The sequence below is a fragment of the Rutilus rutilus genome, assembly GCF_951802725.1.
Source record: "Rutilus rutilus genome assembly, chromosome: 6".
NCBI lineage: Eukaryota > Metazoa > Chordata > Actinopteri > Cypriniformes > Leuciscidae > Rutilus > Rutilus rutilus.
In genome coordinates, this window is record NC_140214.1 from 13651329 (window position 1) to 13675961 (window position 24633).

General features: G+C 39.2%; 1 protein-coding gene across 3 annotated transcripts in view; it reads right to left on the reverse strand.

Annotated features, from left to right (window-relative positions):
• The window catches only part of cdh24b (cadherin 24, type 2b), a 148053-nt gene that overhangs the window by 44981 nt on the left and 78439 nt on the right, over nt 1–24633 (reverse strand). For all 3 annotated transcript variants that reach the window (XM_084410550.1, XM_084410549.1, XM_084410551.1), the window contains exons 3-5: nt 14588–14882; nt 13257–13376; nt 6369–6536 (exon numbers count right to left, since the gene is read on the reverse strand). In XM_084410550.1, the coding sequence (XP_084266676.1) occupies nt 6369–6536; nt 13257–13376; nt 14588–14882 (583 nt within the window). The remainder of the gene's footprint in view (nt 1–6368; nt 6537–13256; nt 13377–14587; nt 14883–24633) is intronic.

Below are 24633 nucleotides of genomic sequence, written 5' to 3' on the forward strand. Positions count from 1 at the left end.
TGTGCAGTCAGTCTCGGATGCCTTTGACGTTTCACCTCAAATGCACTTTACTCAGACCTGCACATAACGTGTAAGCGGGTAGCCGCAAAGATGCAGTCATCACCAAAATTGGCCACGGTGCTACCAGTGCCTCATGTGGAACCGTGGACCATCCAATCCCAGCTCTAATTGGGCGTTGTGATACGACGGAGCGATTTCAGGGACGTTTTCATGCCCCACTGCTGTCTATAGCCCCCCGAGGAGACCCCACAGGCAGTCACTAAGTCAGAAGCGCTTTGCCTGCTTGCCTTATTCATACCAAACCCAATCAGCCGAATCAGTCAACAAATTATCCGATCAGAACACATGGCTGAGCTCCTCTCCGGCAAAATGACTAGAGGAAATGGACAAAGACCAGGCCACGCGTCACAGATAAGGAGCCGCAAGCTCGCTGGCGTACCAGAAAAAAGCACATCTTCTGCAGTGTTTTTGAGCACAGCGTGAGATGAAAACGACTCGGACTTCTGTGATTACAGCGGGCTGGTATGGCCAAGATGAGACTATTAGTGCTCCTCTCATCCCTTCCTTCCTTCATCCCTCCTTCACGCTTGGAGAAGTCACCCTAGGGACGCATCTTTACAGATTCAGACACGCTTTCACGTCTTTATCGCCATGCATGGCGAAAACACAGAAATATAACCTTATGGGATTGGAACGGGAGACCCGCAAATACTTATAGCCGGAGAGGTTTGCTGACAGAGGGAGGACCCACTGAATACAATTAATTGTAAAGCTACTTTCATTTTAATTGAGCGTTCAGGACCCCGAAAGCCCATACCCGACTACCAAAAGAGAAAGCGCTTAAAGCACTCCCACACGTGAATTTATTGGGAAAAGTCACTAGGGATGCGCTTTTGGGGTTTTTGGTCTCGCATTAAACCTCTTTGCTCTCGCCACAGACAACATCAGACACATTGGTGAGATGCCAGGCAACTAATTATTTACATTTTACGCTTCCTTTACTTTTAAAATGGATTCCAGAGGAGGCTGAGATGAGTTTTCCGGGTGCATCTTAGTTACATCCAAACTGTGGCGTTTTATTGCCATTATACTCAAGAGAACATATGCATCAGGCCTAATCGCCTGTTGAACTTGACACTGCATGATTCCATAATGCAAATCTAGAAGGCTAAATGGGCTTTATGCTTTGATGAGAGTGTAAATAAACGGGCTTTATGATCCGCTGAGAGCACACAGTAAGTGTTTTGATGAACAGTGTTTTATTGTCTGTGTGCACCACTGACCACTGAAGAGCCTTTAAATGCAAAGCCAGCTGAGGGCAGAAGGGTGAGGAGGGCTGAAGAGGGTCGAAAAAAGAAATTCACATATCAAGGAGACGCACAGAAAGCCAAAGAGCAAGAGCAAAGGGTGCAGAATGACAATTAGCCCTTAAGGGTTGATGACAAAACCTGTCACCTCCGAGTTTCTCCATCTCCAGGCGTCCTCTTTCCTCCCTCAGACTGATGAACTGTCGAACGCGTGTATGTGACATGAATGTGTATGTGCGTGCGACACAGAGGCACGCACGAGTCTCCTCTCATGAGTCAGTCAGTGAGTGTGTAAATGGCATGTGTGAGAGATGGAGAGAGAGAGAGAGAGAGAGGGAGGGAGGGAGAGAGGAAAGACACATGGAATAACACAGTGTCTACACTGGACACGAGCGACAAAACATAATCACTCCCATTATAAACAATGACAGCGTCAGTTGTATCATTCGCTAAGTTGAAGAACTGCCTTTTCTATTTTTGACGCAATGCAGAGCTATGCAGTCCTGTTTTTCCTGTTCATATGAAAATAATATACATTAACAAACTTAATCTGTAAACAGACTACAAATTTACAGACGTGCTCAAAAGTTTACATACACCTTGCAGAACATGCAAAATGTTAATTTACACAAAATAAGAGGGATCATACAAAACACGTGTTATTTTTAATTTAGTACTGTCCTGAATAAGATATTTTACATAAAAGTTGTTTATATATAGACCAAAAATTGCATTTATGCATTTATAAAAATGACCCTGTTTAAAAGTTTACATACCCTTATTCTTAATACTGTTTGATCCATGACTGTTTTTTGTTTAGTTTTTTTTGTGATGGTTGTTCTTGAGTCCCTTGTTTGTCCTGAGCAGTTAAACTCCCCAATGTTCTTAAGAAGAATCCTTCAGGTCCTGCAAATTCTTCAGTTTTCCAGCATCTTTTGCATACTTGAACCTTTTCCAGCAGTGACAGTGTGAAAAGATGAATCTCAAAATCATACAGAGGACAACTGAGGGACTCAAACACAACTATTACAAAAATGTATTGCAAAAATTCACTGAAGCTCCACAGGGAATGCCATGCATTAAGAGCCAGGAGATAACAAAAATTTGAATTTGAAGATCAAGGTAAATTGTACTTAATTTGTCTTTTGGGAAACATGTAAGTATCTTCTGTCGCTTTCAAAGGGCAGTACTAAATGACATTTTTTATATTTAAACAAAATAAAAAACATTTGGAAATCTTCATCCTGTTCAAAAGTCAGTCACTGCTGGAAAGGGTTCAAATATGCAAAAGATGCTGGAAAACTAAAGAATGTGCAGGACCTTAAGGATTTTTCTGAAGAACATTGTGCAGTTTAACTCAGGACAAACACAGGACTGAAGAACAACCATCACAAAACAAGTAAAACGTTGTGGATCATCCAGGTAACAACACAGAGTATTAAGAATCAAGGGTACAAAATTTTGAACAGGATCATTTTTATAAATTCAGCTATTTTTATAAAAAATTTTAATGGATGGATTATATGTGGACTATATGTAAACATATTGTATGTACAATATCTTATTCAGCACAGAACTAAATAAAAAATAACAAGCATTTCGTATGATCTTATTTTGTTAAAATAATTAACATTTTGCAGATTCTGCAGGGTGTATGTAAACTTTTGAGCATGACTGTATATTTGAAAATTGTAATACAAAAAACACGAAAAAGCACAATTAAATCAGTCCTGGTTCCTTTGATAGCTGCACCCTATATTTGGACAATTGTGCCAATTCTAGAGCCAGTGCATGCAAAGGATTACTCAGAATAAACTGTATGTCTTAAGTTTAAGTAAAAAAGATGACATTAAATACATTTGAAATTATTAATATTATATTTAAATAAACTTTTTTAATTAATTGAACTTATTTCATTTAAAAAGGAAAATACAAATTAAATAAATTATTTTAATTAAATATATATATGTATGTATATGTATATGTATTAATATTTAAAAATATTAATTAAAATATTATCCTTCTTTTAAGACAAACACAAAATAATAAACTGAACAATTCCAATAGGGTTCTTGCACCATCCTTGCTAAATATAATTTTTTTAATAACTTCACTGTTGCCTAAAGTCCGTAACTTTTAACTTTTAAGTACATAACCAGCCAGTGTTCAAAACTATCTGCTTGCCTTAGCTCGATTCAAAATGGTAAGCTTGCAATAATTCCAGTGGTACTAGTGGATTTCCGCGGGAAATTCAAGCATGTCTTTGCGTCATTACGTCACATCTGTACACATAAAGAAGGAGTCTCGGCAAGTGGGTTTTATTGCGTGTGAGGATGTTGGAGGTGGAGATTTATAGCCTTTTCTCACAGCACTTGATATAATTAAACTTATCAATTTGATGGCGGATCCAGAAAGGCTCAATCACCAGTGACAACTGGAGATTCACCCGATGTAAAACGCAAAAGACTGCGATGTAAAACGCAGAAAAAAAGAGACCGCAACCGGGCCCATGCGAAAACAAGGAGAAATATCGGAAGGGCATTAAATGTAGTCACGCAATGCTGATGTTGTTAACATTAACAATTTGATAAAGTATAATTTGCACGATTTGACGTGAAATGGATAATTCTGCGAATAACTGCAATTGCAGATTTCGAACGGACATGGCGACAAAGAGGAAAAACTACTGACTGCAGCTTTAAGTTTAGCTCACAGCTAGTATTTTCAACATTGCTGGCGTGCAGCTTTGATGCTTCCAGTGTAGACAGGATACGTAATAGATGATTTAAAGGTGTGAGTGGGCGCACAGACACACACATACAGGCAGACACACACTCCCATAAATAAAATTGATTCCATTCTCGGAGCAGAGTTAAGCTGTCCTTTTTCTTGTGTCACCATCACCATCACCTCTCCTCTCCTTCCCATCTCCGTCTCCCTGTCAGCCCTTTTTTTGTTGTTTTTGCATTCTCACTCTCTCCGTGGACAAATTACGGTGATTATCATTTAGGTTCTCTATTCTTAAACTCTCTTTAAGAACTCTCTTAACCTCTCTTCTTTTGCTATCTTTTTTCGTCTTCCCTCAATCTTCTTTTCCCCTCTCCTTCTCTTTTGTTCTGTAACCAGCAAAGACTCAGGGGAAATAAATTAGTAATATTTATGATGAAACCTTCTCTGTATCGTTGCTTCTTATCTCGTCGCCTCATAAAAAAAGACACTGATCTTAACAGGCGTACCTATGTAGTCATCCGTCAAACAATCTACCCAGCCATCCATCACGGGCAGAGTGCACTCCTCTGCTCCTCTCGGCTGCCCAACACGATTCAAGGCTGTTAAAACTATAGAAACCAGCTCAAATCCCCCTGCACCTGAGTCTGCATCTATTATACCGAGGAATGCATCGGCCTCCCCGCAACATTTTTCAAACGTAATTGCAATGGTCAAAACAGCTCCCAAAACGCCTGTAATTTGTTTGCTTTTATCTGAAGTGAATTCCCGGAGAGATTTCTAAATCGGCTTCCAAGTACGAGGAGATTTACCCAACCTTGCCCAATGAACCTGAACGTCTACCTGGGTGAGACTTTGATATATTTTCCCCACACACTCTCTCTCTTCAGTCTTCAGATAATCTCACCCTGGCTCACCCCGGTAAAAAAACATGAGAAAGAGAAGGGCAGAGCTGACGTCGGGAGAGAAAGGACCCTTCTATGACCATACTAATAAAGGGCTGGTACGTAATTGAGCAGAACTGGGGGGGGTGCCTGCGTTTGATAGTGTTACGGCCCTTATGTAGGCACAGTTAAACAGCTGGCGATGTGCACTAGATAAGGCTCTGTCTATAACCAACCTGTAACTCTAGATCTCCTGTCTCCCGTTTATAGAAATGGCTGGTTTATGTGCACCAGGTTGTACACACAATCAATTCTCAAGACCATTTAGGAAAACAAAATAACACAAATCCAATGTTTTGGGATTTTGCCACTCTTATTGATGGAAACAACAGGAAGGGGATGAGAAAATGGGGCAGCGATATGATTTAAACTACATGATGAGCGCCACAGCTCAACATGTTTGGAACACATGCATTAACATCTAAAGCATACTATGATATATTTAAATTTACCATCAACAATAGTATCGACAAAATTCCCAAAGTACTGTTCAATTTTAAGATGCAATGTGCTTGAAAGAGTATGTCAACTTCTGTTTTTGATGACATGGTGGCTAATGCCAAGCTTTATAGGGCGTTAAGTTGAAGGCCAACTTATAATGTTAACTTGCCAATCCTGTTTTATTAGAAGCTGTAGGAATTGGTGAAATTGTAAGAATTCACACAAAAACATATGACCAAAACCTAACTCTGAAAACCAATCCCTAAAACTATATGAAACTGTAATAGAAAAAAAAAAAAACCTATAGAAGTTTAATACAGAAAATCTATGGCGTAAGACCATCTTGATTATTAAGAGTTATCATGAAAGTATGTTATAATTTGCCATTTGTTTCCTCTGGAAATTCAAATGTGTTTTTAGAATGGCAGTTTTTGATTTATGAATAAAACAATGTCTGTCACTTTTCAATTGAATGTGTCCTTGCAGAATGAAAGTATCATTTCTTTTAAATGATTTAAAAGAAAACAAATTGACTGACCCCAAACTTTTGAATGGTAGTGAAAGTAGCACAACTACCTCAAGAATAAGTTCATTTGCATGATGAATCAGACAACCATTTTAGTCCTTATATAGCAACATTATTAACTCTGGCTGTTAAAGCACATCACTTCAAAATCTGTGTATGATTGTGTGTAAAAAAAGTTTTAATTTACTTTAAACTCCCTGAAAATTCCTGTGGGAACCCATGAAGGAAAAAAAAGCTAATTCTCATGTGGGTTTTAGGAATACAAATGATTCTACATGAGATATACTTCAAAGAGTGTCTTTTTTTCAAAGATGACTTTTATTGTAGCCACTATGGTAATTTGACAGACACTATTGGTACCATGGTAAACTTCTGTAAGGGACATAGATGTAGACTTGATGTAAGATAAGGAAAGTTACTCACTTTGTACGAAGCGTGGAGGGTTGTCGTTGACGTCCGTCAATCGTACAGTAATTGTAGTCGTTCCTGACAGGCCACCAAGATGTCCGCCCATGTCTTTAGCTTGCAGGACCACCAGATACAGATCCTGTGCTTCTCGATCCAGATCAGGAACTGCAGTACGCAGGATGCCTGAGGGAGAAAAAGAGACAAAGAGAGAAGCACATCACAAATTCAATCATCTCCTTGAATCAAATAACTTCCATGTGTTCTCAGACCGTAAGCTTGTAGAAACACGTCCCAGTGGACAAGGTCACCCGTGTGAGACTCCTACCATCGGACAACAGTCTACAATGGAGGTTTATTCAAATATCACAAGGAAGTTTAACTACTGTATGGATACACACTATACTGCATATAGGAGGAGACCTTTCACAGTGCTACGGCTCAGAATGCTAATTCCCGCTAATGAGTAAAAAAGAATGCCATGCAATGCATACACGACAGAATTAGGTTAATATCCTTGATTAGCATTCACAAAACTACAGGAGAAAAAGCCCTCTCATTCATATCAGTGTGGGGTCCACAAATGTCAACAAAATTAATTAGGTTTCATTAGACGGCCAAATGGAATCAAAACACGAAGGAAGTCCATTATCCACATAGACAGAGACACAATACACCGACTGCTACACAAACATTCGCACAATGGATCCGTGCGTGCAGTAAAATTCATCTTTCACTCTCTCGCTCCTTCTCTCACCTCATTTTTTCTAGCCTGTCATACACACAAATACCCATCATTCTGTTCCCAACCCTTACGCTCACACATAGAGATGGGCCACACAGTCCCCACTGCGTGTAGAATCACCCTGTGCTCACTTCACTTCAGCCAATTCCACTCTACAGCACAAAGAAGCAGGAGTGATTTTTCAAATGACTACAGCCCCCCTGTAACCCTGAATAAAAGCCTCTCACCAGCCTCTGGGTCACAAACCAGACCCTCTGACAGGTACAGAGGCAGAGCGCAGAGGCCAGTAAGCTTGCCATTTAAAAGAAAAGTTCACACAGAAATTCTGTCATCATTTACTCACCTTCATGCCATTGCGAACCCGCATTCTGTCATTTTATTCTGTAGAACACCGGTGATATTTTTAAGACTCTTTATGCACCTACCATCTAAGAGATTTATTAACAATGGTGAGTAAGCTTGGCCCTAGCGTATCAAAAAGTTGTATAAAGAACACCGTTTGTTCGGTTTCAAACTAATTTTCCGGTGTTAAATGTTTCACCTACATTTAAAACTTTGGGGGCGGTACGATTTTGTTATTGAAAGTCTCTTATGCTCACCAAGACTGCATTTAAAATACAGTAAAAAAGCAATGTTGTGAAATATTACTACAACTTAAAATAATTTATTCCTGTCATGGCAAAGCTGAACTTTCAGCAGCCATTACTTTAGTTTCACATGATCCTTCAGAAAATATGCTGATTTGTCGCTTATTAAAATTGATTATTATACAAGTTTAAAAAGCAGCCGTGCTGCTTAATAATTTTGTGAAAACTGAATAGAAAGTTCAAAAGAACAGTCTGTCTGTACTGTCACTTGTGATCAATTTAATGCTTCCTTGCTGTATTAAAATATTAATTACATTAAAGAAAAAAATATCTCAGTGACCTCAAACTTTTGAATGGTTGTGTATATAATGGCAGTAAGCAACACACAAAAAAAAGCCATAAAAGTATCCCATTTGGCATGATGTCATACAATATCTTTACGGGAGAAACAGACTGACATTTAAGTCGACAGATTGCACGAATGTTTCCTCAGCCAATCAAGCGAAAAACATAATTTGTTCCCAAAAAAGAAAGCCAATTTAAAATTACTCACTAAATGCTGTATATAAGCCAAAGGGACAATTTATCATCAGTTAAAAATGTCAGAATCATTTAATCTGGAGATGCAGGCTAGATGTGAGCTTTGGTGGCATCAGTGAATAATGACTTGCAAAACTATCATATGACTTCAGAAGACTTGGAATATGACGCACGAGTAAGTCATATGGACTACTTTTTATGATGCTTTTATGGTGATTTATGTCCATTTTGTCCTGCTTGGTAACTGAATTGGCATTGTATGGCAAGAGCTACGCAAAGATTCTTAAAAACATTTTACTTTGTATTCCACTGAAAATATAACAGCATACAGGTTTGGAATGACATGAAGGTGAGTAGCCTATTTCTATTTCATCTCTACAAGAAATTATTGCCCATCTCAGGCCTACAGTCTGTTCATTGGACATTATTCCACCTCGTAGCTTTATACAACTTTTTGATACGCTAGGGCCAAGCTTACTCTCCGCTGTTAATAAATCTCTTAGTTTAGGGATTTTTCCAGCTGACCTCAAACATGCTTTGGTAGTTCCATCAATCAAGAAACCAGATCTCGATCCTGCTGTTTTTTTTATTACAAAAAGCCTCAAATTACAGGCCTATCTCTAACCTGCCTTTTATTGCAAACATTTTTGAAAAAGTTGTATCAAACCAACTACACTCCTATTTAAACCTTCATTCTATATATGAGAAGTTTCAATCCGGATTTCGAGCCCTCCACAGTACTGAATCAGCACTACTGAAGGTTGCAATTATGACATCTATCTGACAACAGATGCTGGAAATTCTAGTATTTTAATGTTTTTAGATCTTGGCTCTGCTTTTGACATGGTGGACCATGATATTCTTTTGTCTAGACTCGAAAATGATGTGGTGCTGAAGGAACAGTACTAAATTGGTTTAGTTCTTATTTGAAAGATCAAAAAAGTTTGGGCTCTTCTGTGTCCTCTGCTGCTCACCTTCGATGGGGTGTCCCTCAGGGCTCGATTTTGGCCCCTACGATGTTTTCCCTGTATATGCTCCCTTTGGGATCCATTTTTATGAAATATGACGTGTCGTTTCATTGTTACGCAGATGACATTCAGATCTACGTTCCTATTAAACGGGGAGGAAAAAATTAACTTGAGCCCCTGCTGGCGTGCCTAGATGAAATGAAGAAGTGGATGTCTGCAAACTTTTTAAAATGAAATGAAAACAAAACTGAACTAAAACTCTTTGGCCCTTCTAAAAGTAGTTTAAGCCACCATCCTCAAGTATATACACTTTCTTCGTCAGTGAACACCTGTGTGAAAAATCTTGGTGTTTCGTTAGATAGTGTCCTGAAACTAGATAAGCAAGTAAATTCTGTTGTCAGATCGTGTTTTTTCCATCTTCGTCTGCTGACCAAAGTTAAGCCTTTTCTTTGTCCCCAAGCCTTTGAATGGGTGATTCATGCATTCTTATCATCTCGACTAGACTATTGTAATTCTTTATACTACGGAATAAACTCCACTACTTTAGCAAGTCTTCAGATAGTCCAAAATGCAGCAGCGAGACTTTTAAAAGGCATCCGCAAACGTGAACACATTACACCGATTTTAGCATCACTTCACTGGCTGTCGGTTCGTTTTAGGGTTGATTTTAAAATTCTCTTATTTGTCTATAAGTGCCTAAATAACCTAGCTCCCCTCTATCTGTCTGATTAGTGCAATACATTCCCTCCAGAGGTCTTAGGTCAGGGACACAGAAACTTTTATCTATCCCACGGTACAGGTTAAAACACAGAGGTCATCGCGCCTTTGCCATCATGGAATAGCTTGCCTTTTCATGTTAGATCTGCATCTGACCTGTCAGTCTTCAAGTCACATCTGAAAACCTGCTTTTATTCAATTGCTTTTAATAATCTGTCATTTGTATTTTAATTTTGTCTGTTTTGTCTGTTGTGTAATTTTATGCTGCTATGTGAAGCACATTGGTCAGCTTGCCTGTATAAATTGTGCTATATAAATACATTTTGACTTGACTTGACTTGACTTAAATGATGACAGAATTTAACTATTCACAAACCCGTGGTGACGGCCCACTTTGAAGCATTTCTCTTTTTTCCCACAACCCTCAGAAGTGTGATTTGAGTTAGTGTTTGCAGCATTTGTTAGAAGTGCAGCAGCTCAGCTGGTATGAATACATTTCTGCCAAGTCAATCTGGATTAACGAGCATTGAAGAGAAGGAGGAAAGAACCAGGAATAGAGGAAGGAGGAAAGAACCAGAGAGATGAAGGGATGACAGAGAGAAGGGGAACTGATCAGGACTTTGAAGGTAGAGAGCGTGGTGCTGATGGCTGATTAGGGACTGAGACCAGCCTAAAGAGAGTATAACATGAAACTGAAGACTCTCTATTCTACAAAAGCATTTTATTGTATTTTTCACTGATTTTAGTGACTTCACTTGAGGCTTAGTGACTTCACTTGTCCCTCAAGGATGAAGGGCGGTGAGAATCTGATTAAGAACTTGTTCTCTATGGACAAACGATTAGCCAAACACTTGAAGCGGTTCTTCAAACAGTTTCTCATATAAATTTTTTAGATCTCCTCATGTTAGTGGTATCTACTGTTATTGTGTTGTTATTGCATACTCTGCAGTCAGAGACCTTTATTTTTCCCACTTTTATTGACAGTACAGAAGAGAGAAGATGGGAAATGATGGGAAAAACAAGATGAGAAAAAGATGCAAGCCAGATTGAAACTCATTCTGGCAGCATGAACACCGCAGCTGGTTAATAGTTAAATGCCACCATGTCTGCGCTATACCCTTCTGAAAACATACCTGGTTTATGGTTGTTAGTGCTGGTTTGATGTTGGCATAGCAGGTGGACAGCATGACCTTTCTGGTCACAAGCAATACTATGATAGGGAAACTGGTTGACGAGTGATGTTGACCCTTTCGGCAGGCAACAACATTTTAAACATTTCTGGAAAACAATGTCCAACTCCTTTGTCTTGCTAAGGCTAATTTCATAGCTAGAATTTTATGCATTGCTAAATACAGAGTGAAATAATATAATCACTTTGTGCATAATTTACTGCTTGTAATCAAAATGATGCTCAATTGTGAAAATGGATTTTTACAGATGATAATTGATCTTCACAAATTTCATGTCAAGCATGTTTTTCGCTGACACTTTAGTCTATTTTATGGATTTTCATAGTTTAATAGGAATATTCACCCCATCAATTACTTATTTGATGTGCTCTATGTCCATTGATCAATGTTTATATGTGAATAAATGCCCAAATTAAATCTGTACAACATAAAGCAACCGTGTCTCTTCAGAAGACTTGAGTTTAACGGCTTGGGCCCGGTTCCCCGATAATGCTCACTCTTAGCGCGCTAAGAAGACTCGAAAGATATATCTTACCAAAGTTGTTTTTGTTCCTAAGTGTGTTCCCCGAACCATACCTTAGGAAGCTGCTTAAGATATACCTTCTTACGTGCGAAGTTACCGGGTGCTGTCCGTGGCGTAGCATAAGAAGTAGCATAAAATAGATCTGCAAGGTTACAAAGCTCAAAGTCCACTCCAAAGGGAGATAGTTTAATTAACAGAATTCACTTTCCAAGAACTACAGTGAACGACTCGTTTGGACTACAACGCGATTGTTTCGGGTTTTGGGAAGTCGCAATGTTACTCATTTAAATAATCCCCGCCCACGGAATACGCAAATGAGCTGCATGTCTTCTCTAATGAGCTGCATTAGAGAAGACAGTGTTGTTGCTGTGTCAAAGAGACGCTGTTTTTTTTTTCCCCGTTACCAAAACTCATTTGTTTGACCTTCCTAAGGCTGATGACCTTAAGAGTGGTTAAAATTTGTTTTAAACACTGTTCCTGAACATTATAACCCCAACATTTACTGTATCTGTGTGCTGCCCATTTTACGGAGAACAGCTTCCAGAACCTAAGAGAGTAGAATGCAAGCTACGCACAAAAGCTTCTCCTGAAATGGAGCAGTTCCCACTTTGTAGGGACAATCTGTTGTTGGGATCTGTTTGTAGGGACAAACTGGTAAGTATGTCTTATTATTTGTAGTTGCGTTTTCTATTAACAGTTCCAATTATAAGTTTTATGTAGTTGCTACGATTTAAACAATGGGCAAAGCTTTGCCTCTGCTCGCCTGCTAGCCAACATTAGTGTTGATATAGTGTTAACTGTAGCTTTTGTAAGCTCTCGCTTTTGTAAAGCTGTTCACCGCCCCTTAGGAAAATGTTGCGTTCGAGCCAGACTGGTATGGAAGTAAAATAATGTCAAATGTTTTTGAAATAAAAAAGCCTGTTGAATTGCACTACTTGAAAAAAATAGGCATTGAATTACTTGTTCTAACTGTTGCTGGTCTTCGTCAACAACACGCCCTTTTGCACCACCTGCTGGTGAGTTTGAATAACAGCAGATGGAGAGTATATGCTCAGCAATCTACTGGTTTTCCAGCAGTTCCTGGATGTCAATGTTGAATTTACTGTCGAATTTGAACCACTGAATTTGTGGAAGCGAATTTGCAAAGCGAAATAAAATGGACCGAAAATTGCCTGTTGAATATTATAGGTTGTATTTTTAAACAGTTTGAATATTTTGGAAGTGAAATATGAAAGGTGAATATGGATTATTGAATTTTTAATAATGAAAATGTGTTTGAAATGTTTTTAATTTAAATATTCACAGCTTAAATATTCAACCATATTGAATTTCAGCCCATAAAAATGCAAGCCCTAAAAATACAATGCATTAAAAGGCAAGCATGGTTAATACAATGCCTATTTTTTTCCAAGTAGTGCAATTCAACAGGCTTTTTTATTTCAAAAACATTTGACATTATTTTACTTCCATAGACTGGGGAGTGAGGTGCTGTAATAATGTAGAATATGTGAAAAATAATGTGTTTTTTGAACAATCAATCATGAAAGCATTTTCTAGTACACCCCAAAAACAAAAATCAAGACTTTGTTAAAGGGCATGATAGAAGAAAAATCTGTTCCTGGGGGGAAAAACCCACCTGTCTGAGGGTCCATTGAGAAGTGCGACTGCCCCTGAACTAGAGTGTACACCAGCCGTGCGCTGTTCCCATATGTGGGATCATCTGCATCTGAAGCCGTCACCTGGATAATGGAGGTCCCTGAGGAATAGTTTCAGGGAGAAAGACAATAAGATATGATCAATACAGCACATATGAACACAGGTCATAACAGGACAAGCACATTAAATGGAGAGAGCCGTATAAAGACTGACAGATTCTCTCCCTCTCTCCTCTCCTCTCTCCCCCTGCTGCAGTGTGACAAATACAGTATTCACTTTCTCTTCTCCCCAGCCGCACACCTTCTTTCATTCGCGCCTCTGACTGTCTCACTTCATTTCTCTTCATCTCCTTCTCCAATTCCCCATTTGCTCCCTCTCTCAATCTCTATGCCTGTTTCTGCGGCCACCCTCCCGTTCCCATAACTCCCTCACGTCTCAAATCTCTCCTGCGTTCCTGACAGATATGGACTTTTTTCCAACCAAATAAATCAAAGAGCTTCATGCGAAGGACCGAAGTGGTTTGAAAAGAACATGTATATGTACAATGGAAAGAGAACTACGTTTCCCATGGGGCAACGGCTGACAAGCTCAGAGGGACGAAGGGATTTGTGGGAGCAGCTGTTGCTGTTTTCAGACATCAAAGGCCTGACAGTGTCACCAAGAGAGCTTGTGGGTTGAGGGGAGGGAGCCGTCTGATTAGAGATCTTTCACAGGTAGTTAAGAAGCGGCAAATGGAATAAGGTAGGAGAAAGAAAGCAAAGAGAGATTGTCACTGTAAACGAACAATCAGATAGGCAGATCAAAAAACAGACATGACTGCCGGGTTGACGCAACATGTACCGGCTCAGAGAAATCTATTCATATTCAATTTGAGCGGAACTGAAGAAACAAGTTACAATTTAGACTGATAACGCATTCACACTGCTAGAATATAGATTTGAATGGCGCTCGGGTTTCATTTACCCCAGCAAGGGTTCAAGCATTCAGATGCAGCGCAGAATATTTCTTGTTTACGGAAGGGATGCTTTGAAATTAATTAAACCTATTTGAGGCAAAACAAAACAACCACGACTGTCGAGGGGTAATATTTTGAGCCTGACTCAAACGGACGTAAAATCGATAAAAGCGAGAGGTTATTTCACCAAATGAGCGTCATTAACATTTAAACGGCGCAAATTATAGAGAGCGTTTCCTCAGCTTTTCATCGGATGATTTTTGGGACAGCGTGAATCCTGCATTATTCAAAAATCATTGACATTCACAGAGAAAAAAACATGCTAGCAGGGATGAGCATATGCTGTCTTCCGCTACCTATGTTCGCCATCTCGGGTACTGTGGCGCTGTAGGGTCCGTCCTCGAAGACAGGTGGGTTGTCGTTGATATCTTGCACTCTAATGATGAACTGGGAGGAGGGCTCCAGGGCACGCTCTGTCTGACTGTCTGTTGCCGTGGCAATCAGACGGTATTCGTCCTTCTCCTCCCGATCCAAGGGCTTGGTTACGTGGATGTTGCCCGTCTTCTCGTCAATCACGAATACAGACCCCGCCCCCTCACCCCGCAGCACGTACTTAGTGCGTCCATCACCTCTGTCCATGTCAGTGTGAAGCTGATGAGGAGAAAAAGAGAGGGAAAAGATGAGACAGAAAGATTACAAGAGACTGAAGTGTTCAGAAGAACAAATATATAGTATGCTGAGGTCAAAACACTACAGACTTTATAAAAACAGACATTTTAATAAAGCAAAAGCAGTCGAATAGATGATTAATCTTGAAATATTGACGCCACTGTGATGGGCGAAGACATCGGGGGCTCATCCGCAGACAGTACAGATGGGCGGTAATGATCACACAGCCTTGCGTGAAGCACTCGTACTCGAGGCATTGATTGCGGGTGGAGTCTGGTTACCGGATCAGCAGCAGTTCATGGCTAAGGAGCCTTCATGCAGTGAGCAAAGCCTGGGCTGCAAAGGGAGCGCGTGACGCTCAGAAAGAAGAGTGTGGGGAAAGCATCAGCATTCATCCTCATTATCGCTTCTACGTGGCCAGAATACGGCCGCTTAAAAAGACCACATAACAGCACAACTTCTACAAAAAGTGCCACACAGCAAGTTTGGAAGACAAATGGGAGCGTGTCCTATGTTTGCAGGCATTCGAGTGTGGAAAGAGCTGAGTATGTTCCCTCAATGGAATCAAAATGGAGATTTTTTTTGGAATCAGAATATTCATTGTTTTTGCAGACTGAATTTTGAGACTAAACATGTGGTTGCATAGATGTTAAATCCCCAAAGAATGCCCTGAAACTCTGTGGGCAGTCATGAGAAAAACTCTAAGAAAAACATTCTGCTCAGTGATACACACATTTTTTTGTGTGCAATATCCAGGCATAATGCAACAAGTTGGCAAGCGATAAAAACATTTTTTTCAATGTCGAGGGGTGTTCACATTGAGGTCTCCAGGTCTCTGTACTGTTGGTTGGTAGTAGGCGTTCCTACTCAGCTAGCTGTATCAGGAAGCATTCCTCAGTATGTTCAGATGTAGTTTAAAAGTTCAACTTCAATCAGTCTAAAGCAGTAATTTTTCTTTTTAAAATGTCATGTAAAAGTTTTAGACAGAATAAAATTGTACTAGTCTGCAAAACTGTACATCATCCAGCATATCCACTTGTAATCAAAATGATTCAACCCCCATTGCAAATCAGGTTTATTGGCAAAACTTACAGACTTTCAGCTGTTTGCAATGAACAAATCAAACAAAAGTAATTGAAATAGGTCAACCCAACAAATGTTTCAAGTAGTTTCCCCAAATTCAACTGAAAATGCTACTTTTAATGACTTCTGCAGTCTCAAAATTATTCAACCCCCTGAATAGAATCCCTCACAATAGCACAAATATGCAAAACAGGTGTTGTCTCAAGCACACCTGATGCAACTAATCAAGGGCTTCATTAGTTGCACCAGGTGTGCTGGAACTAAATGTTCCTTCAGACACCACTGGAAGCATAGTTCACAAGTTCAAAGTTAAAGGGGACCTATTATGCAAAATTCACTTTTGCATGGTGTTTGGACATAAATATGTGTTGCCAGTGTGTGTACACAACCACCCTACAGTGATAAAAATCCACCCACTCCTTTTTTATTAATCCCCATAAATAATAAGCAGTGTCTCCCAACGACCTGTTTTCAGAATGCGGCTTTAGTGACGTCACTGTTGACAGACACTGCCGTTTTAACATAGACCCGCCCTGATTGAGTTCACAGCGAGTTGTCCACATCCGCCATTTCTGCACTGAGGAGAATGTCTCCCAAGCGGTGTTGTGTGGCTGGATGTATTAATCCACATAGCTCTCTCTATTTACTCCCGAAATCTGAGCCAGCCGCTGAAGACGAGATGGATTCATTTTGTATTCGAAGAAAATGCTCCCTCAACTCTACCGAATTTTGTTTATGTACTTACGCACTTCTTATACTGTGTTTACTCAGCTCTTACAGTGATTTTCTGGGGTAAAACTGATGTTTCATCTTTTGTGTTATGTACAATAAACTTTATTAAACTCATCAGTATATTTTTGGCCATCATTCGGATGGGGTCTTACAGCAGGCTTGTATTAATAGTGGATACAAGCAATCACAAATAGGTTATAACCGTAATTAAACTAAACTATGCCTGTTCCATCTCCATACAGCACATATTATCTGACTCTGTAAGCATTATTGTCCGACTCCGGGTCGGAATGAACACCGTTACTATGAGTTTCTGTTTTGATATTATCATCTTTCCGTGAGATGAGATTGTTCTGACACTGAGCGCGAGCTCGTGAGGCTCCGCCCCCTGTGCCGTGCAGCAGCAGCTTATTTGCATTTAAAGGGGACACACTAAAATGGTGCGTTTTTCTCAGGCCCAAAAAGTGACGATTTAAACATATTGTAAAAAATGATCTGTTGGGTATTTTGAGCTTAAACTTCACATACACACTCTGGGGACATCAGAGACTTATTTTACATCTTGTGAAAAGGGGCATAATAGGTCCCCTTTAAAGGAACAATGGTTACACTACCTGGATGGGGCAGAAAAAGGAAGCTATCAACGGCTCGAGTGACTGCAAAAGACCTGCAGCAAGACTTGGTGGCAACAGGTACTGAGGTTTCAGCCTGAACAGTAAGGCGCATACTAAAATCATGTGGTTTTCATGGCAGAACTCCAACACGTACACAATTACTGACCTAAAAGCACAAGAAAAGTCAGCTCCAATTTGCTCAAAATCATATAAATAATCCACAGAAGTTTTGGTATTCTGTTGTGTGGAACGATGAAACAAAACTAGAACCTTTTGGCCCTATTAATCAGCGGTATGTCTGGAGGAAGAAGAATGAAGCATATGCTGAAAAGAACACAATGTCTAGAGTTAAGCATGGTGGGGCTCGGCTCTGCAGCTGCTTTGCATCCTCTGGCACTGGAAACCTGCAGCATGTGGAAGGCAAGATGAATTCATTGAAGTATCAGTAAATCCTAGGAGAAAACGTCATGCTGTCAGTGAAACTTCCAACAGGACAATGATCCTAAGCATACCTCAAATTCCACCATGGCTTGGTTACAGAAGAAGTCCTGGAAGATTCTACAGTGGCCATCAGTCACCTGACTTGAACCCCATAGAAAATATCTGGTGGGATTTGAAGAAGGCTGTTGCAGCAAGCAAACTCAAGAATATTACTGAACTAGAGGCCATCGCTCATGGTTAAGATTCCTCGGAAACTCTGCCAGAAGCTGGTGTGGTTATACATCTCATTTGCAGCAGGTCATAACAGTAAAAGGGTGTTCTACTAAGTACTAAAGATGCTTGTCATGAAGGGCTTGAATTTGGGGAAACCACTTGAAACATTTGTTATGTTGAATTATTTCAATTACTTTTGTTTGATTTGTTCATTGCAAACAGCTGAAAGTCTGTAGATTAGACCAATAAACCTAATTTGCAATTTTGATTACAACTGTATAATAAAAATAATACATTATTTTATTAATACATTTAGATGTTTATTACAATAATTAGTAAATATTAGTTATGTTTTCCACAGGCCAATCACAAAAAAAAAAAAAAAAAACCTTTTCTGTACTTTCCAATACTACTGCTCAAAGCATTTTATAGCATGGTTAGAGGGGTCTCCACAATCAGCATCCACCTGGATGATGCTACACCAGTTATCAATGGAGAGGAGACAGTGTGAAGTAGCCAATTATATGTGGATGATTAGGAAGCCATGATGGAGAGTAGCCAAATTGACCAGGGCGCAGGAGTTGCATCCAAACTCTTTTAAAAAAGCACTCTTTCAATTATCATGAACAGTCAAGACTTTGGTTTAGTACCTGTTTACACCTGGTATTAAAACCATTTTGGGTGGCCACTTGTGTTGTGATCACATTTTTAGGGGAGGGTCTCAAAACGACATACATTACTTACCACATCAGAGTGATACTACAAGTTTGCAGGTGAAAAAAAAGGTACAATGAGTCAGCACATTATTGATTACAGCATAAAAATGAAATCCAACTGCAAACATGATGCTCAATGCTCATTAGTTTTTTTTTTTTTGTATTTTAGATGCTGTCAGTATGTCCATATTACACTTTCCAGAATATATCCAAATCCACAAAAATATACATAAGTGTTACAATCAAATTTATGAGATGAGGCTGGTACATATGCACAGAATGGATGTTTTTGATGCAAATGTAATCTTCTTTCTAAGCTGCAAAACGTTTTGGAGCCCACACTTGTTTTTTAGTCCTGGTCTCTTGTTATTGGTTCGCTGAAACGGATGTTAATACCAGGTGTTAGTACCTCAGCTTCAGTTGGTAACCAGCCGAGGGATATACGTGGCAGCCAGTCCAGGTGTCTAGTGTCGTTGCTAGGGAGAGCGGGCAGCTACGAAGCTGTTGCTGTGTTATGGTTTTGGAATTCCTGATTCCATCCATTAATTCTGCCTTGAGCTCTTGGTCAGTCAAGCCTGCCAGCAGTTTGCCATTCCAAGCCCGGGGTTCTTAACGAAGGGCCTTAATGACCCGCCTTAACGACAGGCCTTAACGACAAGACTTAACGAGGCCCTTAATGAAGCTGCCGCTATCGTTAAGGCTGGAGATGGCGGGATGATGAAAGACACGGAGAAACCCCTCTGTGTAGTCACAGAGAACGAGAGGAGCGTGTCCTTTTGTCCCTGGCATTGACCTGATCGACGTGACCTCAGCCAACACTCCTTGTGATTTACACATCCAATAACACAGACGTAGTGACATGACTCAAAACAAACACTCACACAGACTCAAGGACAGACACACAGCATGATGCAAAACCACACACACACACTTCCAAGCAGATGCCTGACCACATTAGTGAAAAAACAGGCATGAATTTAAACAGTCGCACCATTATTGGCCCTACTGTGATTTGAATATTGGAACTAAATGAGGTATAATATCTACACAGATGAAGTGGGCTGACACCTTAATAAAGGATTTATCAGAGAGGCTGTTAATTCAAAAACAAGACATCTTAAAAAGCAACTAAATTATACATGAAACCACATCCGAAAGGTATAATTTATGCACTGACACCCAGTTGACCATAATATGCATTCAAATTAGCCATGTCAATTCCTGCCAGACATCCTGTTTCAAGGACATATTCTCAGCTTCCTTTGTATACATGGGCATTATCATTAGTCCTCTAAATCAACTAAATTACTTATATTATAAAGTAATGTTCTTATACTCATATAGTCAATTTCATATTTTTGCAATAACCATAAATCATGAACTGTGGGAAAAAATATTCAGTGTCAACCTCTAAATCACTTAAATAACTTATTCGGGTATACTCAATTTCACATTCCTGCAGCACAATAAATCATAAAACATTGGGAGTAGGGAAAAAAATGTATTTCGCATCTGTGCATTAACCTAATGAATGTGTTTTCCTGGGCAGATTTATTTAGCGCCCCGTGAGTTGGGAGAAACAGTGTTTGAGAAAATGGCACTTCAGCCATCATGTGAAATGGGTTTTGACTGCTCTAAACAGCAATGCGGTGGCCTGGATACCGAGAGGCCATCTACACACATAACCATTATAGAAACACACACTCCGATACACACAGATCTCAGCGTGTTATGAGTTTCAATCCCCCTTTGCGACCAGGGAATCTTATCAAAGGCTTTAAGGCTGATGGTAGAGAATCCTCGGCTCCTTCACGTCTGAGTGAGGAAGATGAAGCTCACACGCTTCTCCTCAGAGGAACCCAGCCTCACATGACTCACTAGCCACGTTGATCAATTTTATATGTAAATTAAACAAATGTTTATTATAAAGTATATATATGATTTTTATATAATAAAATAAACTATATAATAAATATATATATATATATATATATATAGTTTATTGTAATTTATTAATATTATTATTATTTATAATTAATTCAATTAATCAATAAACAAGAACGATGTTAATAAAAATAAAATGTATATATATATTATAGTTATAGATCATCTAGAGCAATAAGTCAATGTTTCACAATGCTGTTTGTTGATCCTAAACATAATCAATATTTTTCCCATATTTTAATAATATTCCAAATGATTAAGCAATGATAATGTCAATTTAACAAGTTAATTTAGCATAGGTAATCTAAAAAGTGTGTGTGTATGTATATACTGTATATATATGTATGTATATATTAAAAAATATGTATTTAAATAGAATGAGCGAAAGAACGAATTTAAAAAACATAGATATGCCGCTGCCCATGAAGAAAAAGGCTGCCAGAAATCATGTCAATATTGAAAGATCTGCTTTCAATAACTACTTCCACTTAACGGCTTGAAGGCATATCTTGCAAACCAGAGCAAATGACAGAACCAGACAATCTATTACACATCTATGTTATTTCTGATCTGGCGAAGTGACAGGTCTCTCTTGCAGGTGCAATGTGGGAGAATTCCAAATCGGGATGACCTTGCTTGGTTAACTCTCCACTCTTGGCCCTGCTGAATGACTAAGAGCAGGCGTGACTGTGTCTTCTCACCCAGACTGACCTTCCATCTGTCTGGCCCCCAGCAAGAACCTATTCCGCATCCCTCACTGGATCTCCTCTGCCAGGCGGCTCCGCACCTGCAGCCCGGGGGCCCAGCTGAGAGTCCACGACTGTGGGGCCCTTATCTATCCACTGACACATAATTAACATCAGCCCTGCCAGCCCAGGCGCACTGACCGCATTATTAAAGCTGTTTACCCTGGCGTAGTCTGACACAGTAACACCAAAGTGCCAGACTCCTGAAGTGCAGCGCTGCATGTGAACTCCAGAACAGTTTCTTCTATTATTCGGTTCTGCTCAATCTGATTTGAAACAGTCGTGTAAGCACTGCTAGAACTAGGTGAGAATGATGTATTGTAGTTGATTTCACAAGTTGAGTTGAGCCGCGGTTACAGGTCACTGGAGTCACACTGCACCCTGGTTTCACCCACACTCTTTCACTAATGCCCCAAGCAAGTTAGTAGGGGTGCTGAGATTATTTGCTGGTGCTGAGAGTCTGAGAATGGTTGTTTTTGTCTGTGCTGTTTTTGTCAGGCTGAGTCGAAACTGATGTAATGCCATCTGACTCAGCTTGGCCAAACACCCGACAACGTCCATCACTCAAATGCCCACGTTTGGCGGTCACATGAGTAGTTGCTTTACATCATCAGCAAGTATTTTTCCAATTTTCTGCTGTTGTTCAGCCTCCTTCATGCATCATTTATGATCAAAATCAAAACCATCTTTATTTGGCACAAGTTTATGCAAATACCAGTGGTTATTAGCATAATCAGCTGAAATATGAAGAAAGAGCGCATGGTTGTTTTTATGAATAGTGTTTAACTTTAATGGGTTGGCTTTGAGGCTGACACCATATATTTTAGCTTTATTTACTTTAATATTTTCAACAGGGGAGCATGTAGGCAGGAAAAGGGCACCAATGTTGATGCAAATCTCTTTTGCGCATTTAAAGGGCAGTTTGCTCACTTCTATGCCACTGTCTGACAGTGCCAAGACGAGCAACCCTGTGCCAAAACCTAACTAGCAAAAGACAGAGCTTCTTCTTTTTAATTGTTCTGAGTATGACTTTGAGTAGGCTGTATGAATAAAAGTACAATACTACCTTGGTGCTTTTCCAGAACACTTTGCATAAAACGTGCCATGCAGTTCAAAAATAGCAAGCGTTAGTCTCCCTGGAGAAATGTTAAGTGCGTTTATTAACCATTAGGGTGCAGTCCTTTTAAAAGTGGTCATCTCTATGCCTTATTCCCTGTAAATGAGAAAACTCTTTGAAGTAACTCTTCAAGGGGTTTGCCGGGAACAGGGATCACAATTTGCAGTGGTCTGGAATATGCATCTAACGTCTCTTGAGGGAGAAGGGATGCAATGCATCACTATGTTGTTTATGAGGAACATGAAATGAGCAAATTCCATGATTACATATGGCATAGATTTCAATATAAATTATATTATTGAGTATATATTTTAAATATAATATTTGTAACATTTATATAGAAAATATATTCAAATGTCATTTTTATTTATTTAAAATATTACCCTAATCTTAGCTCTGAATGAATAAATAAATATGTGGTGACAATTTTTCAGTGAATCTTTCGGCAAAGACAAGTGACTATGAATTCAATCATTCATGCAAACAATTCGTTCAAAAACACTGATTCATTTGGGAACAAAACCTTTATGATAAAGTAACTGAATCACTCACTCAAGCGATTCGTTCTATAAACATTGATTAATTCAGAAGTGAAATGATTGACAGAGTGAGTCACTGAATCAACTTGTTTATTCAAAAACACTGTGGCTGTATTCAAAATTGCATACTATTTCTTACTATTTATGCTATACAATTATAATTATATTGTAGAAATAGCAAGAGAAGTATTCTAGTATGCAATTCTAAATTCAGCCTGATTCATTCATGAACAAAACAAGCGAGTCTTCGAATCATTCTCTCAATTGATTTGCTCAAAATGCTGATTCATTCAGGAATGCCACTATTGTGTTGTTGCTCAGACACATGCACTATTGAATGGAATAATGTCTTTGATATACCTGCATTTTCTCAGCACATATGAAAGAAATTTAATCAAATTAATCATATATTAATTTGGTTAAAATTTTAAATTGATTGACAGCTCTAATATAATTTTGCAGCTCAAGCTGTTCAAAGACCTGTTCTGACTGTAGCCTCTGGCTTCACACTATAATATTGATGAAGTGCCTTTGCAGTTCACAGGCAGTTAGAATGCCCATCTGAAAAATAAACATGGTTTCATTCATACCTGCATGAATCTGCACCCTTGCATTTTCATGTTTTAACAGTCTAGGGCACAGGTCAATTCCCCTCCCCTAAAGCTTCACCCTATTCAATAATGTCTCTTCATCTTCATCTCTCTCTCTCTCTCTCTCTCTCTCTCTCAGTGGGCATGGTTAAGTAGAGCGGATGGCCAGGATTCAGAATAAATATTAGCTCAAGGTCATGCACTGTATTCACACTGGACTATGCATAATCATGAGTTAACCCTCTGCATGACCGTCCCCTGTCTGAGCATGAGCAAAGCCTTACAGTCCTCCAGCTGCAAATCACTGACAGCGAACTAACTCTAAAGCCTTTATACAAGCCAGGCATGTGAGAACCTTATATCATTTCTTCACTGTTGAAACTTGCCCTTACCAGGGTTTTCCAACCTGACTTTGAGGGAAATTATTATGATTTTACTCTGAACCATAACCAATAATAAATGAATAATAAATAAATAAAATAATTTGCCCCACAGACAGAAAATAAACACAGAGTGAAAACTTTAGGGCCATTCATAATGCCCAGTGTTTTTAATGGCGAAATAATCCTGAAATAAAATAAAATATAAATATGAGATAAAACTAGCTGAATTAGGCTAGTTGAAAAAAAAGCTCAACGTTTAAAGTAATTGAGACCTTTTGAGCTTTTAATTAAAAAGCCATGGGTAAATACCAGATGAAGACAAAAAACCTTGTTTCTTGAGACAAAATTCTCAGCATTCAATGAAATAGGTGCAATCAAAAGAAAGGCACGCAACACATTGAAAATGTGCAGTGATATTCATATGCCAATCATTAAAATTGAAGGCGCAATATGAAATAGCAGGTAAATTGGTCCATTTATATTAACTGTTCACAGATGCATAGGGGCTTGTGAAGCATATTATTTGTGTGGGAAAAAAAAAGTTTTCTTTTGTTAGAAAAAGGTTGGGAAAGACTGATCTAGACTGTCACAGTAGATGAAATATAAACTACTCAC